The 20611-nt window shown below is 39.7% G+C and overlaps 1 protein-coding gene across 1 annotated transcript; it reads right to left on the reverse strand.

Moving 5' to 3' along the window:
• Positions 1 to 539: 539 nt before the first annotated feature.
• LOC120728952 (choline transporter-like protein 1) lies at positions 540 to 10814 on the reverse strand. Its single transcript, XM_040024219.1, has 16 exons — positions 10574 to 10814; positions 10232 to 10318; positions 9336 to 9478; positions 7243 to 7379; positions 7025 to 7121; positions 6648 to 6817; positions 4980 to 5069; positions 4720 to 4862; positions 4357 to 4543; positions 2980 to 3148; positions 2722 to 2878; positions 2527 to 2610; positions 2301 to 2438; positions 1888 to 2124; positions 1120 to 1194; positions 540 to 987 (listed from the first exon to the last, which is right to left on the reverse strand). Exons 1-16 carry the CDS (start codon positions 10595 to 10597, stop codon positions 967 to 969), a joined length of 1959 nt encoding a protein of 652 aa, XP_039880153.1. The 5' UTR covers positions 10598 to 10814; the 3' UTR covers positions 540 to 966.
• Positions 10815 to 20611: the final 9797 nt, after the last annotated feature.

A 20611-nucleotide genomic window follows, 5' to 3' on the forward strand; every position in this document is an offset into this window, starting at 1 on the left:
TAAAGCCCAAATATAAAATTAATACAAATAAGAAATCTTTTATTTAACACTTGAAGGAACTTTTCACCTTTTTTTTGTCCGTCTGGAACATTCTTGTACATGAACAGCCAACACCAGGAGTGTTCAAGATTTGGGAAAATGAATGTGATGGTCTGACACAATTTTTAAACATGGATCGACGCTAACTATTCCACAGTACAGAATTTGGACTTACTGTGACAGCTCCCGATATCTATGAGCATTATTAAGTGCTATTTCCTAAATGTTTCCCATGATTCCATCTATTGATAACACTCATTTACAACCACAACAAAAGAGCTCTACTCTTAAGGACAAGTTTAAAATTGATCATCTTCATTTGTTACTTCTCTTCACTTGAACTGACTGATTAAGCTGACAATCACAAAGGTTGCCTGCAAGTGATTGTGGCTGAAGAGCTGATCAACATTTGATTTAGTCCTGTGGTTGTACAGATTTGGGCAACAAAAAAACAACTAAATAAATACACACATAAAATAGATAAATAAAACTCTGTTGTGTTATTTTGGTATAAAATTTAATAAGTCACAAACATCATGAACAGTTTATGCATTGTAACATAGTTAGCAACACCAGTTTAAAAAGGTACACTCAAACATCCAAATGGTAGCTGTTTTTTATCAAACACGTTAAACCATCATATTACTTAAAATTCCACAAGGGAAACCCACATATGTGAGGGAAAAAAGCCATCCTATTATTAATAACAAAAACATAAACCCAAATAAACATGTTACATTAGAGGCAAACTTTACATTCTCATACAATCTTTTTGAAAAATAAACATTAAGAAACATCTTCTGCAAAACTATGTAAAACTTCTGTACAAAGTCAGTTATTATCTATCTGGTGGATGTCCCTGCAGTGTGACGCTGGCAACCTCTGAGTTAAAAATTGGAGATGTGGTTTTAGATGTTTGACACAGTATCAAGCTGAAGTCCCACGTGCCTGCAAGAAAAGCAAACAAAAACACTCCACTTTTACATCATCTGGCATGCAAAACCCAAACCTACAGCAGTGGTTAGCTTATTTACTTATTGGATCTTTCGTTCCAGGATTGTAAACAAATTTTCAGCTCACCATGGGCTTCATCTCACGACCATCTCCATCATCTGGCTTTTTCCAACCCATTTTTTTACTGTTTTCAACAAATTCCTGAAAAGGGGAACAAAGAGTTATACAAAAATGATCTAACTCTTAGTTCAAAATAATCTTCTTGCAAGGTTAAAAAGCAAATGAGAAAACATTTGAGCAAACACTGTGACTCAAAGCCAAAAAGTTATAAATTTGAAAGAAAATGTCTAAGAAATCAATATTAGTAATTAGAAGTTTTTAATCTTATTCACATATTCAAGTAAAACAATATAGTAATTTTTACAAAACGCCATGTAGGGTTAGAGGGATTAACTGGCAGGAGAAATGTCTTTCCATGGAGTCCAGGAGTAGAAGGCCAGTTTTGTTTGGGGGGTTGTTAAGTGTTTTGGGTAAACAGTATCTGAACTGCCAATATCAAACAAGGAGACTTTTTTTCTTTTTTAGAAAAGTTATTTTGTGGATTACATGTTCTCCCCATGCCTTGGTTCTCTCTGGACGCTCCAGCTTCCTCCCACAGTCCAAAGACAAACATGTTGGTTTAACTGGTGGGTCTAAATTGGTCGTAGGTGTGAATATAAGCATGATTGGCTACCTGTCTATTTTAGAGAGACAGAACAATTGCAAAGGTTTGCTATACACCTTAACCTCCTGCCTATTTTGACATGAGCACAGAATGTCTCCAGTCTTCTGTTACTTCATATTCTTAAATAAAATAAAAAAGGACCTCAGATAAAGGACAATCCCTCATCTCACCATTAACGCCTTGTCCATGTAGTACTCTCGCCCAGGGCTGCCGTCATTATACTTTGTGTCCACAGCGAAGCACAGAAATAGGACATCGACCACATTTTCAAACACAGAAAGGAAGCAATGGGCCACCAGGAAGGCAAAGACACAGACAATGAGAAGAGGCAGCACCCACACCGTGTAGTCCCTCTGGTAGTTCAGAGCCAGAACGCCGGCAAAAGCTGTGCAGGAGACGATAAGAATCTGAGAATGAAGACACACAGCTGGTTAGAAAACACACCTCAACAAGTATTAAAGTGGGCCAAAAATGTACGTCTAGGCAACGTGGGGGCAGAGCAAACAAGTTATGAAAACACAGACATGTTGACATGTGTTGATAACGTCAGCTTTCAAACTTAGTTATTTGATACATTTGGTACCTTTCCCAAGAAGAGGACAAAGTCGCCGACAGTGTTAATGGCGGCTACTCTGAGTGCGTTCTCCACCAGGATAAGGAAAGCTTCACGAGCTGAGGTGCAAAAACTTGTGCTGTTGATGGCTGTGGCTGTGTAAGCGTTCTGAAATCATTTGACATTGAAATGCAGACGGTAAATACTTGGGATAATCTACACGCAACATACAGTTCATTAAAATGTGAGTTCTTACTTGATTCAAGTATGCTAAACACTTCTCAAGGCACCACAGACAGCAGACACAGGCTTTTACCATGCAACGGGCACAGGCATTTTCCTATTAAAAAACAGACAAAAACAAAATGCAATCCATGTACAAAGATGAAAAGTTTTAGAATATGTATTATAATATAATTTAAGAGCTTTAAACATGACTTTTAAAGCTCACCTTTCCTTTGAGCTGACTGTGGATGTATGTCAGGATTAGACGAGGGATCTTAACAAGTGTGATGATGAAGGAGCCTTTGGCCAAAGTACCCAGGTGGTAGCGGATAGTACGTGCCATAGAGGAAATGATAGGAGTTGCTGGCATCTGGGACTTGTTCCTTAAGTTAAACAAATACAGAAGAACCTTACAATCAGCTAATGCAGCATTAAGCATCTAGTGAGATTAAACCCAAAGTGCTGTCTGTTACTTCTTTTGTACCTTGTGAAATAGTAGGTGACCACAGCTCCAGCAATAGTCATCTGCTGGAAGGCAAGGATGAACTCACTGATCCAGATGAGACCCACGACGTGATACCACACCAGGAACTGGAGAGGCCCTTGCATTTCATACCCAACCAGACCTGTAGAGTTGTTTTTTACTGGTGTTCCTATGAGGGGAAAACAAAAACAAAAACCCAGCATGACTTTCAGTTGCTTTAATATGAATGTTGCAGTTTTTTCATTCATTTTGCTGCCAGCCAATCACTGGAGTTTATCTGATAAGATGCAGGTTTGATTCAATGATATGCATATGAAATGCTAGTAACGACAACAGAAATGAAAGCCACACAGTGATGTCATGAATGTAACAGCCTACTTTACTGTAAAAGACACAAAGCCACTGAGCAGCTGCAATTACAACCACAGGAATTAGATTTTAGCATTAAGAATTTCATTTTGATTAAAGAGCTTGAGACTATTGGTGGATTATCCCCAACGGAAACATAGGCAATGATTTTGGTAATTGCCAAATAAAACAAATAAACAATTCAAGACTTCACCATTTTACCGCACAGCTACGTTCTTACTTGCTTGTCAAGTGTCACATCATTCTTTCCCTAAATTCCTTACTTCCAGAGATCTATTTTCTAGATTTTTTTTCTAGAAGATTTAAGAGTCCTAAATTATAAACTGTTTCCCTCTGATTTATTAAAAACACATTCCACTTAAAAGTTACAAGCAGTATTTAAAATACTTTGTAACCACTTTTAAAACATCATTCATAGAGATGTGTCTCATTTCTGCTGGACAGCTATGAGCCCATGTGTACCAACTAATGCTCCTTTATTAATGTACACTTACTGAGGATCATTCACAAAACTTTTGTACTCCTAGCTTGACATTACTAGGAGTACAAAAGACTTTCAGATAAATCCACTGGATTATTTTATTACTCCTTCACAGTATGTTATTTGTCTTGTGTGTGTGTACTTTTAAATTGTGCAAACTGAAATCAACTGAATTGCTGCTCTTGTGCTGACCTTTCATTTAAATACTATTTAAAATCCGCTGTGAAAAAGAGAATGAGGAGAAGGAAGAAGTGGTTCTTTCTTTGTCCATTCTCCCACATCACGAGACTTGCACAAGACTCCGAATGTGGGAGTGCAGTCATGCCACAAAACAAAGACAAAATGTCACAATGCGACAATTAATATTCCGCTTGCTTGAACTCATCTGACGCTAGAAAAAAACTGGTGCATTGCAATGTCAATACACAAACTGAAGCAAACAGCAACTCAAAGAATTCTCAATAATGACAAACAGACACATAAAAAAGAAACTAAAACTGTGGTCTCCGATAGGCCTTTCTTCTAACCTGTTGTCCCGAGGAAGAGAAGCACACCAATCCAGTAGATCCAGAAGAGTATGAGGCAAAGGAAAGTCCAGAAAGGCTGCAGGACCAGCAGGGGAAGATGGATGAACACCTTACCCGCCACATGGAACAGGGAGATGGTGAGAGCCACACGCTTCCTCATGAAGAACATCACCAGCAGGAGAACAACCTGAAGCGTTTCACAAGTTCAGTGGAGGTGTTCAGTTTGATGATAATTCTGATTTTTTTCTCTCTAATACCAGCAGAAACATGTTACAATGTTACATGTATATATTTCATTCTTCTGAATCACTGCATTTCTTAAACTGTAAGTATATAGCAAAGCATCCACGTATGTGTACATACCGTGAAAATAGTAGCACCAATGGCATAGAAAAGCAAAGCCTTAACATTATCCGATGCCACTTCTTTTCCAAACACTGATGTGGTGTTACTGTTGAGAGCCTTTCTGTGGTCTACGTAGAACCACCACAGAACGCCCGTCCCGCCTGTAAAAGATCATACCCACATAAATGTTGCTTCTTTTTTTTTTTTTTTTTTTTAAAAGCAGATAAACTATAATGTTCTGTTGCTGTGACTCAGAGCGTCGGATTAAAAGATGTTACCTGTGGAGCCGATGATCACCAGAACTGTGAGAATCCACACCAGCAATTGGGAGATGTAACGAATGACGACCATCATGATCAAAGAGAGAACTGCATCAGAGAAATAACAGACGACGTCACGTGAGTACAGAAAACAATGTTAACAAGAGAAATGCCTAAATATCTGCAGCCTAACTAATACAGAAATGCAGCATGTATAGTTTTATAATACAAAAAACTTTTTTTTTTAGTTGTTTGGGATATTGCTGGTCACGGTTCAGACACATGGCATATCAAAAACATTTTTTCCCTGCATGTTATAAACCATAAACCAAGCATGAGAAAATTAGGTTGAACAAAAACAAACATTTTGTATTTTATCTCTTCTGAAAAAACACACGACATAATTTAAAAAAAGCTATTTAACCTAACTAATGAAAACTTATAATTTTAAAACACAAACCAAACTGAAAGTTAAACTAAATGTAAAACAACATAAACATAGCTATTGGCTATAGAGGAATAAGGAGCACTGTGATAGACAGCAGAGGCACGTTTATCAGGAGCATCACAGGCCAAAGTGAATAGTTCTCCAGGGTTCTTAGAGGATATTCAAAGCTGTTCCTTTGAATGTTGGCTGCTTTTTGCTCCCTTTTCTTTCTATACTATTTTATATCTGTCAGACTTTGTTATATGTGGCATTTTTCTTTGATTCAACTAAAGAAACAGGAACAAATTGCGTATTTCTGCAACAAGCTGATCGGTGCACCTGTGGCTCATGGGACAGACAGGGTCATCCACAAGTCAGAAGGTCAGTGGTTTTAAAGCTACAGTTAGAAAATTGGTTTTGTATGTGTAGACACAACAATGGAAAGCCCTTGAGTTAGGTGCTGTTTTTGCACTGGAATGATTTGTAGGTCAGTTTTAAGCAGCTCACCAAAAAGAAAATATTACTGAAAATGGTCAGGTACAAGAGCTGGAGTGAAAATGTGGGAAAAAGCAGCCAATGTCCAAAGAAAAGCTTTGAAAAAAAAACCCTCCAGAAAGCCTGGAGAACCACTGCTCAAGATCACTTAAAAAAATACAAGGAGGTCTGGAAGCAAAATATAAAGAAATTAGGCTTAAGACTCAAATGTTAATCACAGCCTTAGCAATGTGGCTACATCCACTCTACATATTATTGCAAATCACTGTTTTTCCTTCTGTATCTGTTGTTTTTTTTAAATCTGTAAGTTTCAAATATTTGTCCAACTGTTACAAAACTATTTGAGGGCTATTTGTCAGGAATCATTATTATTATTATTATTATTATTATTATTATCATTATTATTGTAGAGAAAGTCGCTCTGAATCTGAATCACATGAAAAAGTCTGTCCTGTAGCACTGAAAACCAAAACCCCAGAACGAGGCAGATCAAATAACTGAGATGAAAGACGTCTGAAGCTGACATGAGATCAGCTCTGTCTCATGGGGATGAGTTAAAGCAGACCTTAAATTAAAGCTTGCGGGCAGAACTTGAGTGGATACGACGACTGTAACCGCTCAAACATTTCCTGTTTTTTCAGGACAAAAATAGCATCCCTTCCAATGGTTTCCTTCCTACTGAATCCTCGTGAGAAATTCGAGCTGTGCAAGAGGGGCAGCAGAAATCATAAAAGCAAATCTCATACTGCAAGCTGGAGTTATACCTAAAGCCAGAATGCAAAGTCCTATGATGATCTCTTTGCTGGCCATCACCCCAGAGATGACACGCTGCAACACAGTGTTGTCACTGACAAATGTCATAAAAGCTTTGGCGAACTGAGTGTAGCAGCTGATATCCGTAGGAATACAACGCCGGAAAAGCAGGACAGATTTACTGCAAAGAGCAAAAAGACAGAACACAGATTTTTATTCATTTCTAATGACTAGGTCTCCAAGAAATAAATGATAGATTGTGGAAAACCATTTTTCTGTTGGTCCTGGAATGTATTTAAGCTAATAAGAGTACAGGAGAATTAATGAATTAATTTAAAACTAATGAAAGAACTATATCTCTATATAGATAGATAGATAGATAGATAACCTTGGTGGAACAGGCAGCTTTGGACACTTGGTTGATTTTTCTGATGAATAGCTTGTGTATCTTGTAGGAGTAAGATCATAGGAGCAGAGATTCGAGCCTAACAGAAAGAAAAAAAATATATCACATGTTCAACTTGGCAAAATGCTTCAACATACAATTATAAGGATGTTGGTGAGCAATCTTTTCTGTAAAATACTTGCACTTCTGAATTTTCTCACCATTATTCAACGCAAACTGCTTTAAATCAGAGTATGTTGTCAGCTCAGTAGATGGACACTTGGAAACACACAAAGCAATGGACTTGATCTTCCTGTTTATTAAGTCAATGTTGCAAGGATCGAGAAAGAAAACAAACCTAAAAAAGGAAGAACAATTTGATTTATTGCCCATCTGATACCAAATACTTCCTGCCCTTTACTTCAAAACGACAAAAAAAATATCACCCTATCTATCTGTTAAGATGAGGACAGAAATATTAGCCCCACTATGAAATTTTCCTTTTTAAAACATTTCCCATGAGCTGTTGAACGGAGCAAGGAATTTTTAAACTACTTTTTTGAACATCCTACTTTCATTTTAGATGTTTAAATGATTTTGCTTTACACATAGGAACACAATTATTTCACAAAAATGAAACTAACTAACTAAGAAAGTAACTAACTAAGATTCAAAATGCTAATAGATGCTAATAGTCGGTTGTGTGTCCTTTCCTGCAGATCATAGTCATAGTTTTCGACACTCTCACACGTCTCCTGAGCAATCCCAGCCCATTCTTCTTTGGCAAATCTCTCAATCCCTCCAGATTTGATGGAGGTAGGACTTCAGTTCATTCCACTGATTTGGAATGGGATTAAAGTCAGAGCTTTGTACAGCTAGTCCATAACTTTCACTTTCGTCTGGAGGTAATTCTTCATCAGGAGCAACGTATGTTTTGGGTTGTTGTTGTGCTGAAAGCATTCCACAGCATTTGGGTTTAATGCCTCTTCCTCCTTTCTCCAAACATAAGGAGAGTTTTTATAACCAAAGAGCTCTAGTTTCATCTCATCTGACCAAAGGACCCACTTCTAGTATGCTTAATCTTTCACCGGGTTGTCTTTAATGTGCTTCAATCTGGCTTAAAGGCGTCTCTTCTGCAGACATTTTTCTTGGTCTGCAGCCTTGCAGGCCAGAGTTCTGGAGATTGTCTTCTTTGAGGCTACGATTCCCAACTTGGCCAAGTCATTCAGTGTCTTGGCAGTTGTTCTGGGGTCTTTAGACACAGCTTTCAATGGTTTTCTTTCCAGAGTCTTTGAAAGCTTTTGTTTTCTTACCTTTGCCAGGTTTCTTCAGTACTGTGTGGCTCTCTCTCAATTTCTTGATGATCCTTTTCACTCCAGTTCTTTACACTTGGAAAAACTGTGATAACTTTGTATATCCATCTCCTGCTCCTTTAGTATCAATTCTTCTTCTACAGTCTAAATTGATTTTATTTGTTTTTAGCATATTTTCTCAAGTGCCAGCTCAAATCCTTGGTTAGGTTGTGTACTGTGCATAAATCATGATTTTCTCTTAGAACTTGATTTTACAAATTTGCGCTTTATAAAGTTAAAGCACATCATTGCACAGCAATAGTTTGTGCTATACGTCAATAAATAGATGGAGGACTAAATATTGACCATGGTCATTTTGTTTTTTTTCCTGGCACAACTCTGTTATTTTGTGCAAATACAGATCATTAATGCATTCTAGATAAAACTAGTATGTTTAGAAACGCTATGTTGAAAATCCCTTGGTCTGTTTAAAAAACAGCGACTTGGAAAATCTTGAGGCAGGCTAGTAATTTTGTCCTCATCTGTATATCATGTTTGGTTATTACTATGCCAGTTGGGAGTTCTCTGTCTGGTGAGAAAATGAAAGATGGTGACATTTGCTACTCTGTCAGACAGATCCTTCTTTGTAGCAGAAACGCCTTTTATTCAAAGCCTCCATGGGCAATCAGCCCATCAATAAAGCATGACCCATTGTTTCAGTAAAATGTGGCCCACAGGCTGCATGCTGATGGAAAACTACACCCCAAAACGCGAAATATAATCAAAGACTTCAAAGACAAATCGTGATTTTAAAAAAAATCTCATTAACTAAGACTTTCTTTGGGCAAATTATACAGAAAGAAGGTATGCTAATAAACTACACTATTCATCAAGGAATGCAAAGAGCTTAAGAATTAGACTGTTGCAACAAAGGGTCTGCATAGCTGAAAATGATGAGTACAGTGTAAAAACACTCTAAACCTATGCCGCATGCAAAGTCATATGTAACCAATCAGACTCACTTGTTTTCCGTCATGTCCCGGCCACTAAGAGGAACTCCCTCAATTTTGGTGTTATTCTTACCACAGGTATTGCCATAGCTGTCATATCCGAAAACAAGTCTGGCGGCACCTCCGGTGGCAATAGGATAGCCACAAATACATGCCTGCAGGTGACACGGATCAAAGATGATATCATCATAAGATTAGTATAGAATTTATTAATGGTACGCCCACATTAAATAAAACTAATCTAATCTGTAATAAATGTTAATGATGGCAAAACTTTGTTTTTTATTGAAGAATGCTGATTCAACTTTTTGAAAATGTTCTAAATTTACAACAGAGTTTTTTTTTACATATTCAGATCTGACCAACATAGCCACAAAATTTATACCAGTGAGTGTTTATTAAATGTTAAAAATCCCTCTTACGGCACAGTTCAACAACACCACAAACCTCAGCCTCAAAAGCCATCATCGTATCACTGAATCTGAAACTGAAACTGTTTTTGCCAAACTGGATGTACAGCAATGCTGTTACTGCAAAGGTTAGCAGCTATTTGATGAAAGGCAGCAACTTCACTGCTGTCTAACTCACTAACTGGCCAGCACAACAAAGAAGGGACATGAGTTAATGCAGAAGACCTGCAATGAACCCTGCACTCATTAAGTTTCTTACTGATGTTGCTTTTAGATGAGTTGCTGCTGACCTGTTAAGTATTGGAGAAGTACAATTACACAGCTACACAGCAGGCTCCATAAAGGACCGCGAAGTGTGATCAACACCTCATAAAATAGTTTTAGATAAAAAAAAAAACAAGGAGATATCACAACTTTCTCAAAGGTAGCATTGGCGTGTGGCTAAAATATCAGCAGAATCAGCCACACGCCTATGCTCTCATTCACCTAAAGACTTACCATGCCAATGCAAAAGAGTGTAAATATGATGAGCCATGGGATATCCGTGCAGCTGTGCTCCTCCAGCGGTTTCCATTCACGTTTACTCTGCCAAGGCATAAATAACAGTTATCCTTAAACTCCGTTTCTGTGGAGAGCGCCCAGAAGTACCTGCCTCACTGCCCTCCCAAAAATCTGCAAACTAGCGACTTCGTTGGTACCAGACGAAGTAACAAAAACAAAGAGCTGCTTCTGCTGCTCAAAGAGTGACGTTAACGCTGCGCACGAGCTGTAAACGAGCTTTGCTGTTCGGCTTTTCAAACTAAAAGCGGCCATAGCGCCCTTAGGTTTAGCTTAACTTACCTCTGTGCTCCCGCAACACCCCATCGTCGAACTACGAGTACACAACTTCAACAAAAAAACTTTTAAGTGCCTAAACTTTATTAAATTTCTTAACTCCTTCGGCTCATGTTCAGTTCTCTTTAAACACTAATTCACTCTAACCACCTCAATGAAGCAAATTCACGAATTTGTTTGCACGATTTCCCTTCCTTTGGCTAACACCCACTTACGCCCTTCCACTTACAGGTAAACACGGAAGAAGACAACTTTTTGTATGCGACGTTTAGGGGCTACTGTAAATACTCCAAATACTGAGCTAGCAATGCAGCAACAATGAAAGGTGTCCTTGACGCTTTTGAGCTTTTGCACGACATTTTTGTAGACGAGTCACTACACTTGAACTTGTCCAAGCCTGAATTTTCAATTTCTATTCTTTTTTTTGCCCCGTTGACCAAACATTCACAGCCATGAAACATGAATCACCACCAAGCACACTTTCCTGAAAGACCACTGACTACTTATCCAGGAACACTTTAAGCTGGGAACACCCGGACCTTATAAAATATTAGCCACAAGACATTGATCTAGTAAAACTAACGAATGCTAAATAGGTATTTTATTAACAAAAAATCCTTAAAAATATCTATATTTGTCGCATTGTGCCTGAACGCAGCACATCGGCTTGCACGCCAGCGGCTTGTGTGGAATTTGGCGCCGTTTGCTGGAGTAAAGACGTAACTACTGTTTGTGGTCGTGATTAATAGTGGATGAAAGTAGCTTAATAGCAGCAAATAACGCGTGCTTCCTAGTGGTACAAAAATATATCTTTGAAATGAGTGCTGAGGCTTAATGAAGAATAAAATTAAGCTTACGCGGGTGTGTTTCCGGTCTGGTAAGTGTGCCACCTCTGTGGTTGGTATTTAGCCTCCAAAGGTAGTTAATGTTCAGGTGATAAAAATAAGTGATTTACTGATAAAGCTGTTCTTTGACTGTACAAAAATGAGTGAGCTTGTATAGCACTTAAAACGTTTACTTATCCCACTGCACGTCGTGAGCGCAGTCTCACTCTGACGGGGAAGGGAGGGAGTGTCTGTGCAGCTGGCGAATGGACCTCACAATCTCGCTCGGCTCGGTAATTTCGCTCACTTTTGTGATCTGAATCAAGTAGCATGTGTATGTAACATATTGAGAAAATGCAAAGGTCAGCCCATTAAGACCATCAACTTGTATTTACCTGATTAATTACAGGCAAACACCTGCAGTCCTTCTGTTTGAGTACTCCAGCGCTTGAATTTTGGCCTCAGCTTAAATGTGAGGATAGGGTGTTTGTAGACCTTCTAGCTCATGACTACTCAGATTGAATCACTGTACACTGTACTGGGTTAGCCAAACCCTTACCCTAACCCTTGGACTAAATTAGCATCCCAGAGGCACGCTAATTTAGTCCAAGTAAGGGCAAGGTGTAGTTCAGTAGAGTCTGAGGTGTTTTGTTTCACTACTTTCGTAGTCCTGAAAATCTGCCCCTTTGTGAGTCATATTTTTGTTTTCTTTGAACTTTTTTGCATATTTGTAAGCTGATAACCAAACAGCTTACAATATGCCCAACTTCACAATAACATAGTTTAATGTATTACCCAAAAGGTTTCCTGTCTTAATGTGAAGGTTTGAAGACACGACTTCCAAGTGGACTGAACGCACACAATATCATGATGAAGAAATGCTTTGCTTCTGATTTTGCAATAAACACACTAGGTGGGAGACTGTAAGGAAAAGTAACTGTGAGTAGGAGTAGTCTTTCTTAAATGACAAATTCAACATTCCTGCAAAGTAAAATTTCACACATAAAGATATTTTAGTAACTCTGAAGTCCATATGAACACAGGGGCAAATCTTCATTCTCAGTAAAAATCAGCATATAATAAAAGCAAGCTAATTCAGATCCTGCAGAACACCCGAATAGCAGTTTCAAGTGCATGTAAGAGCACTGGTGCAGATGCAGGGAGGTTTCGCTTGGAACTGAAACACAAACGAACACGGAGCGGAAACATAGCTGCTCAGAGGCCTCGCTCATCATATGATGAAACGACTCCTGGCCCCTCATTTTCTGACTCTTGGTCTGAAGTATTTCCTGCTGATGCTGCTGTGGCAACAGTGTCCAAGGACAACATGTTTTTTCTGGTTCTCAGCTGGATGAATTAATGCCAGTGCTGCATATGTTCAGCAGAATTCTGGGTGGGAGGGTGTAGTACCTCACTAACTTGGACTGCACGGGGTCTGGTCCAGCATGCAGAGTAATTCCTCATGAACAACAAGACTTCAGGATAAATATTCAGTTTCTCACTTCGCAGACACTGTCCAGTTTGGGATTGTGTAAGGAATCCTGCAAGGTTGGTGCATTTTACTAAGCGTTGATAAATTGCTTACATTTCAAAATGTCTTCCAAGACGAGTAAAGTAATTCTATCACTTGTCTGTATCTTGTTTAAATAAATATGATTCAAGAACAGACAGATTTACTTTTATTTTATAAATCTGGTAAACTTTAGCAAGTCCTCATGACCGTGTGTTTGCAAAACCGTATAAGCTTGTGTATATGTAAGAATTCATCTTTCTTTGTGCTACTTTAAGGCTACAGAGGTGTTACAATATGCTGAGGTGCAGACGCTTATACGCTTCTGAGGCATGTGTTTGAGCCAGAGTGTACAGATCAAATCCAGCTGTCATCACCACCTTACCAGGCTTTGATCCATAAAGTTGAGATCCAAAATTTTGGGGGCCAGTGACTTTTTTAAGGGGAGAGAAATTTACAAGACCTCTCTGCTGCCTCATAATACTAACACCAATTTGACAGGTAATCTGGCTGAAAGTTCCGACTTCAAAACAGAGCTGTGCAGCGCGGGGCCTGATCCATTCCTCCCTGACAGGGGGGAACCTAACTGTATCGCCTCACTGAAAGAACGTCTTGGGTTTGGATTCACTACCTGGCTGAAACCTTTCTGTGGGGATTTTTGCATGTTTACCCCATGCTTGTATGGCTTCTCTCGTTAGTTGTTTTGGGATCCTTTTACAGTATTAATTGTCAATTCTAAATTGTACTTAGGTATGATTGTGAGCATGAACGGTTGTCGACCTGTCCAGGGTATACCCTGCTTTGTGCCTTGTGTTAGGTGGAATGAATGGCGCCCTAGTGATGGACAAGTGCAAGAAAATCGATCGATGAATAGATGCTATGCAGACCCACTAGCTGTGGTTCAGGAACCTCTGGGTAATTTTAGAACCACTGGAATAGTCTGCCTTTACTTAAAAAGTTGTATCCCAGAAAGTTGGTTCTTTTCATCTGGACATTGTTTTTTCAGTGGGAGAAACATTTTGTCAGTCATTCACTTCTACAGCCTCTTCTTCAGTCTTCTTTAGTGACTGAAGAGCTCACTTGGATGAGTGATGAAACGTTTCTCCCACTGAAAACGCAGAGCACAAGTGAACAGAATCAACTTTCTGTGATATCTTTACCTGGGCCATCAAGCATCAAGATAAAAAGTTGTATCTTATTTTTTGTCCTTCCTTAGATGAAAAAGTTACTGCCTAAACAGGATGTTTGAAATTCACATTCCTAACTGTAAACAACATCAGCTTTAGTAGAGAAAGGCTGTTTTTTAGAAGGAGTGTCAAGTAACTCCCATACGGACACAATCAGAAGTAACAGTTTCATAAAGGTCTCTGTGGAGATTACAATTCCTTCTTTAAGTCCTTTATCTGGATAGTTTAGGACTTCCCCTCATAAAATAAAAAAACTGAAATGGCTTTCTTGGCTGCAGTTTTTGTTTACAGTATGCCTGCTTCTCCAGAATGAGGTCACCAATAAAAGTTTGCTGTTTTTTTAGGAGGGGACTTTCTGGGAAATGGAAGATGCCAGTTTGTGATGCTGTCACTATTTTGTCTTGAATAAGTTGTTTGCATTTGTAGTCATTTGGAGTCAGGGAGCAGCTGAAAGTGGCTTTATCATATAAAGACTGCGAGTTGTGAAAGTAAAGAAAAAAAGAAATTCAGCATTCGCTGTGGTTACATATACTCTGAAGCTAGATAGAGCATTTATTGTTTCTGCCAATGTAAGGTTTATAGAATAATTGTAAACAATTATAATTAGGAACTTAAATATAGCACGGTGGCACGGTGGTTAGCACTGTTGCCGCACAGCAAGAAGGTCCTGAGTTCAATTCCACCATCAGGCCGGGGTCTTTCTGTGTGGAGTTTGCATGTTCTCCCCGTGTTTGCGTGGGTTCCCTCCGGGTACTCCGGCTTCCTCCCACCGTCCAAAGACATGCAGCTTGTGGGGATAGGTTAATTGGATTAATCCAAATTGCCACTAGGTGTGAATGTGCGAGTGAATGAGAGTGCGAATGGTTGTCTGTCCCTGTGTGTTGGCCCTGTGACAAACTGGCGACCTGTCCAGGGTGTACCCTGCCTCTCGCCCTATGACAGCTGGGATTGGCTCCAGCGCCCCCCGCGACCCTGAAAAGGAGAAGCGGAAGCAAATGGATGGATGGAACTTAAATATAACTGTAGCTTTTTAAGAATACAATCAAACATAGCAATACATGCAAGACTCAAATCCCCCTTCCAGGTAGTCCTATTTGGCCAGATGTGCCATAACTCCAGTATTTATATATTATTATATATTTAATATTTTGAAAATATGTGTTGTTTAAAAGAATTGGGGCTAAATAAATATTCCACTATGGTACAGTAACACACATTGCAGGTTCCTGCTTTTGAATGATGCAGTGAATGACAGTCAGAGTCAAATTTATTTATTTATGTATTTACACAGGAGTGTGTGTCTGCTCTCCATCAGCCTGGTTTTGCACAGTGAGACAAAGCCAACACACCATAACCAGCATGACTGGATGAGTGACTGAGTGAGTGAGTGACTGAGTGACTGAGTGAGTGACTGTGCAATTCACTTCAATTCAGCTCAGAAAAATTCAGATAAATTCAATTGAATTTTATTCATATAGCAGCAAATCACAACAACAGTCATCAAGATGCTTTATATCATAAGGTAAAGGTCCTACAATACCATCCATCCATCCATCCATCCATCCATTTTCTTCTGGTTATCCAGTGCCAGGTTTGGGGCAGCAGCCTAAGCAGAGAAGCGCAGACCTCCCTTTCCCAAGCCACCTCCTTCAGCCTTTCCGGGGAACACCAAGGTGTTCCCAGGCCAGCTGCGAGATATAATCTCTCCAGAGTGTCTTGGGTCTGCCCCGGGGCCTCCTCCCAGCGGGACATACCCGGAACACCTCATCCAGGAGACGCCCAGGAGGCATCCTGGTAAGATGACTGAACCATCTCAACTGGTTCCTTTCTATGTGGAGGAGCAGCGGCTCTTCTCCGAGCCCCTCCTAGATGGCCGAACTCTTCACCCTGTCTCTAAGGGAGAGGCTAGCCACCCTTCGGCGAAAGCTCATTTCCACTGCTTGTATCCGTGATCTCGTTCTTTTGGTCACTAACCAAAGATCGTGACCATAGGTGAGGGTAGGAAAGTAGACTAAACAGTAAATTGAGAGCTACGCTTTTACGCTCAGCTTTCTCTTCACCACCCCTACAACAATACAGAGAAAACTTCAACAATCAGACCTCCTATGAGCAAGCACTTGGTGACAGTGGGAAGGGAAAAACTCCCTTTTAACAGGAAGAAACATCCAGGAAGACCAGATTCAGGAAGGGGCAGCCATCTGCTGGGACCTCTTTAAGGTGGGGGGGGGGGGGGGTGCCTTCTTAATGAGACTTCTGAAATGGTAATACAATGCTGGCTGTCCAAGCTCTTTAACCATGCAAGAGACCAAAAAAAGAAAGGCCGGATGGTCCACTGTGAACACTGGTGGGACTTTTATGAGTGTGTGAGGATTTTGTTTCCACTGTTGTCATACAAATGTAAAGCCCATCATTTGATTTGAAAAACAAAAGTAGCCTATTACAGTTGCATACATCCACACCGTATATAACTGCCATCATGCACAGTTATAATGTCCTTCAGTTGCATCATTTACACACACAGACACAGAGCCCCTTCCCTAGGAAGATTAGATTATTTTAGCCTATTATGGTCTGTATTCTTAATAACTTGTACTTCCTGTTCCCACGGTTGGAGTCACACTATGACCCGTGATCAGTGGGCCCCTGGGTTTCTCCCACAACATTGTCTTTGAGGTTAGACCCACATAAACAAAGCAAGTCAAAATCAACAAATGAACAAAAGCAGTTTTTAAAATCAAAACATCAAGGCAAACCTCTTAAGTTGCATCATATTCATTGAGATATTTCATTCAAGAATACTGTGACTGCTCAAGTTCCCACCCAGCCCTCAAACACGGTTATTTAGACTAGCATGACTGTAGACAAAAAGAGTTGTTAACCACAGGGCATAGCAAGTGACAGGAAAGATTTGCAAAGAGCTCGGTGTGGTTTGCAGATGTTATATTTAGATCATCTGATGAGAAACTTTGTTTTGTTGTATTTTTAGTGTTAATAAACCTAAGATCAATTTTCACAACTTCTCATAACTACCAGGCAAGTACAGTGTTTTTAAAAAAAAAAAAGTTATTTAAAGAAACCCTCAAAAAGAGCAACAAGATCTACTCAAAGCCGTCTTTGTATATGAAAGCACTGAAAATGACTCAGTTATGGGCGGGACAGTATTTTTCTTCTCTGCAAACGTCACCTAGATTTTCCTAAATGGGCAAACACTGTGTTCTTCAATGCACATGATTTAGACTGACTTATTTTTCCAATAATAAACTATATCAGTGAGGAATGTGGGGTTGTTTCCTCTGGGCCCTCACTGCTCCACTTAAGAATCTGACGGGTTGAACAGTGGGGGATTATAGGGTGAATCATGAATGGTCCTTTCTTATCCATGTATGTGACTGATCCAGACTTGTGACCCGCACTATTGCATGCCTATAAAAATGGTCATGCTCATCCTTTCTTGTGTGGGACTTGCAACAGTGACTCCTAATGCAAATACATGTTCCCATAAAAAACACGACTTGTGGCATGACTCAATGGATGGCAGATCTGTTGGTAAAGCCAGACTGAAATATTGCAGAATCCTTTGGATAAATCCGCTGTGCCCATATTAATGAAGAAAGTCCAATTAAAAAACCCTGAAATATCTCATATCCTTTTTGTGCTTCCTGCTAAAGATCAGTTAAAAACAAATGATCTGTCCTGGTATTGCCATAAATTTGTGTCATAATCTTGTCTCTATTTATGTAGTTGAATGCTAAACTGGCTTTGTGATTTATGACCAAATATCTACACAATGATACAAAAAAGAATCATCCAATTTCAGAGTGCTTGGAGGGAGAGGGAGACCTAAAAAGAAACAAAAATGTCTGCAGCAGATGAACAGCATCTAAAAGTCACTGGAAAAACTCCAGCAAAGACCAGACATGGGACATGAGAGATACATCTGGCCCTTCAGCTGATTCATCTACTGTTTGCCAAAACTTCATCAGAAATGGTCTCAGTGGAAGGTTGGATGTCAGGAAGCCATTCTTAAGGAAGACAAACAGGGAGAAAAGACTGGGGTATGCTAAATCACATAAGAACTGGACTGAAAATCAGTGGGTCTTATGGAGTGATTAATCAATTTTTGTTTTTTCAAATTCTCGTCAATATATATGTAGCTGGTCAGGAGAGACTGTCAGGAGAGACTGTCAGCTGTGGGTGCCTGGGTGTAAAACACAGTGGAGGCTCTGTCATGTATACTGGGGCTGTATTTCAGCAAATGAAGCTACAGTTCTTGATGGAATTGTGAATGCAGTAAAGCACTGTCAGATTTTGATCCACCTGCAATATTATCTAGAAAGCTTCTGATTGGCAATGGCTTCATTTTTTCAGCACAATAATGATCCCAAACACACTGCCAATGCAGTAAAAGCATATCTGGATAGAAGGACATTATCAGGCCTGACTAGAGCCCAGAATTTATTGAAGAAGTACGGGATCATCTTGATAGGGAAGAGAACAAACAGCAGCCAAAAGCCAAAGAAGAGCTTTGAATGTCTTTCATAGAAGCCTGTAGAATTACTCCTGAAGACTTCTCAAAGAAATTAGAAGAAAGCCTGCCTAAAAAAACTGTGTTTGAAGAATAAAGGTCGTCATACCAAATATTGGCTTTCAAGCGTGTTAGAAATGTAGAAATGTTTTTATATACTGTATTTTCATGCATGTTTTGCAAAGTACATCATTTAAATCTGCCTACTTGTATTTTGTGTTCAGTGTTAAATATTAATTGGTGGCATGCTGGCAAGCTTTGTCTACATGAATGGAGAACATTCCTAACAGTTTCCTAGCTGAAGGTCAGCATACATATTGTTACGTCATGGTTGGTATGTTCACATTCTTGTATTTAGTCCCTCCCTGAACTTCCACAGTAGTTGTAGATCTGTACTCACATCAAAGCTACATTTTGCTTTAACCTCCCACATTTAGTGCTTCGCTGCTCTTCCAGTTCACACACAACTGCACACACAGAAACATTGCTGATGGGCATCTTCTCTTGCACATGTTGTTGCCTAAATATGTGTTTTCACAGTATCACTGGTGTATCAGATTGTGACGTACACCAGTTGCCCTGAGGACGGGCAAGATGGTGTGATTGGCAGGGGAAGGCATAGCCTTTTAAATTATAGAGCAGCATTGGACGTCCACAGGAGATAATGAGTGGATAGCCTGAGTCATGCTCTGTGTCGGGCTCCGCACTTCAAACACCAACCGTATCCACATGGAAGCTTCTGTAACCGAAAAAAAATCTGCATTTCATTACATGGCACTTGGTGTAAGAGTGCAGAGTGCATCATGTGACATGCAGAGTCTTGTTGTACTTGGATGGCTTGCCCTTGAGTTCGACCATCTGTGTCCCCGGAGAGGCAACATTTATGGTAGTACACAGTTTCCCAGTGCAGCCCCTAAGAAAAGACTCATCCAAAGCTTCAACTCACATCTGGATGACCCAGAGGTTAGAGGCTGGGGTTAGAGAGATAGTTGGAGGGGGCTTCATTCCAGTTTTCTCTTGTGCTTGGACTGTCCCTGTTGGTATGCAGCTGATCCAACTGAAACAAAAAAAAAAAACCCAACACAAAAAACACTCATTATAAATCTGATCATAGCTGAACTTTTAGTGAAATTAGGAGATTACTTACATTTTGAGGTTTTCAACTGGTCCGGGCTTTCCAAATGAAATATTCAGCTTGTGCTATGATCCTAATTTCACTATGGGTTTAAAAACAAATTATGTCAGTTGGTCTTTGTGATATGAAGAGCAGTCATTGCCAGCTTTGCCCTTTCTTTCTGCAAAGTGCTTCACAGAGAAATTACTATATTAGGAAATGAATTGCTGGTATTTTGGTCCTAAATATTTTTTTTTCTTCCCACTTAATCTCCTTGAAAAGAAAATTGTCAGGTTCGTAGCACTTTTAAAGCCGTCTCCATTATTATAAAGTATGTTTTAATGCTGAAATATGATTTACCATTTTAGTGTATTTTTAAATACCTCTCCCCAACCAGATTAACTATAAAGATATCTTGCCTTGTATTTTTTTCACGAGTGCCAGTATTTTTTATCTAAGAATACTTGTAGTTACAAGATGACAAATTTGCTGCAGATATGACTGCCAAAACATTAGAGCAATCTCAGTTGGCTCGCAGCCCGAAGTCTTACGAAGCAGCCTGTCTGTTACTAATCAAAGCCAACTCCTCCTGCCCAGCTCGGTGAAATAGGGAGCTAAAGAAGAATGAAGAAAATGTCTCCTGAAAAGAGAAGCAATATTTCTGAAATAGCGAGTAGTGAGTGTACAGTAGAGGAGGGTGGAGTGTATGGTGTGCTTCGAGAGCTGTGAGACGGGGGATGGGGCTCCTGAGATGTGACTCAGACTCACTGTCAAAACCAGCGGGGAGGGGACCTGATGAGAAAAAAGGATAGAGCGGAGGAGAGAAGGGAGGGCCGGGAGAAAAGAAAACCCAGCCCCTCTTACACCACCCCGACTCTTGAGCG

This window comes from Simochromis diagramma, unplaced genomic scaffold, assembly GCF_900408965.1.
Source record: "Simochromis diagramma unplaced genomic scaffold, fSimDia1.1 OVJJ01000302.1, whole genome shotgun sequence".
NCBI lineage: Eukaryota > Metazoa > Chordata > Actinopteri > Cichliformes > Cichlidae > Simochromis > Simochromis diagramma.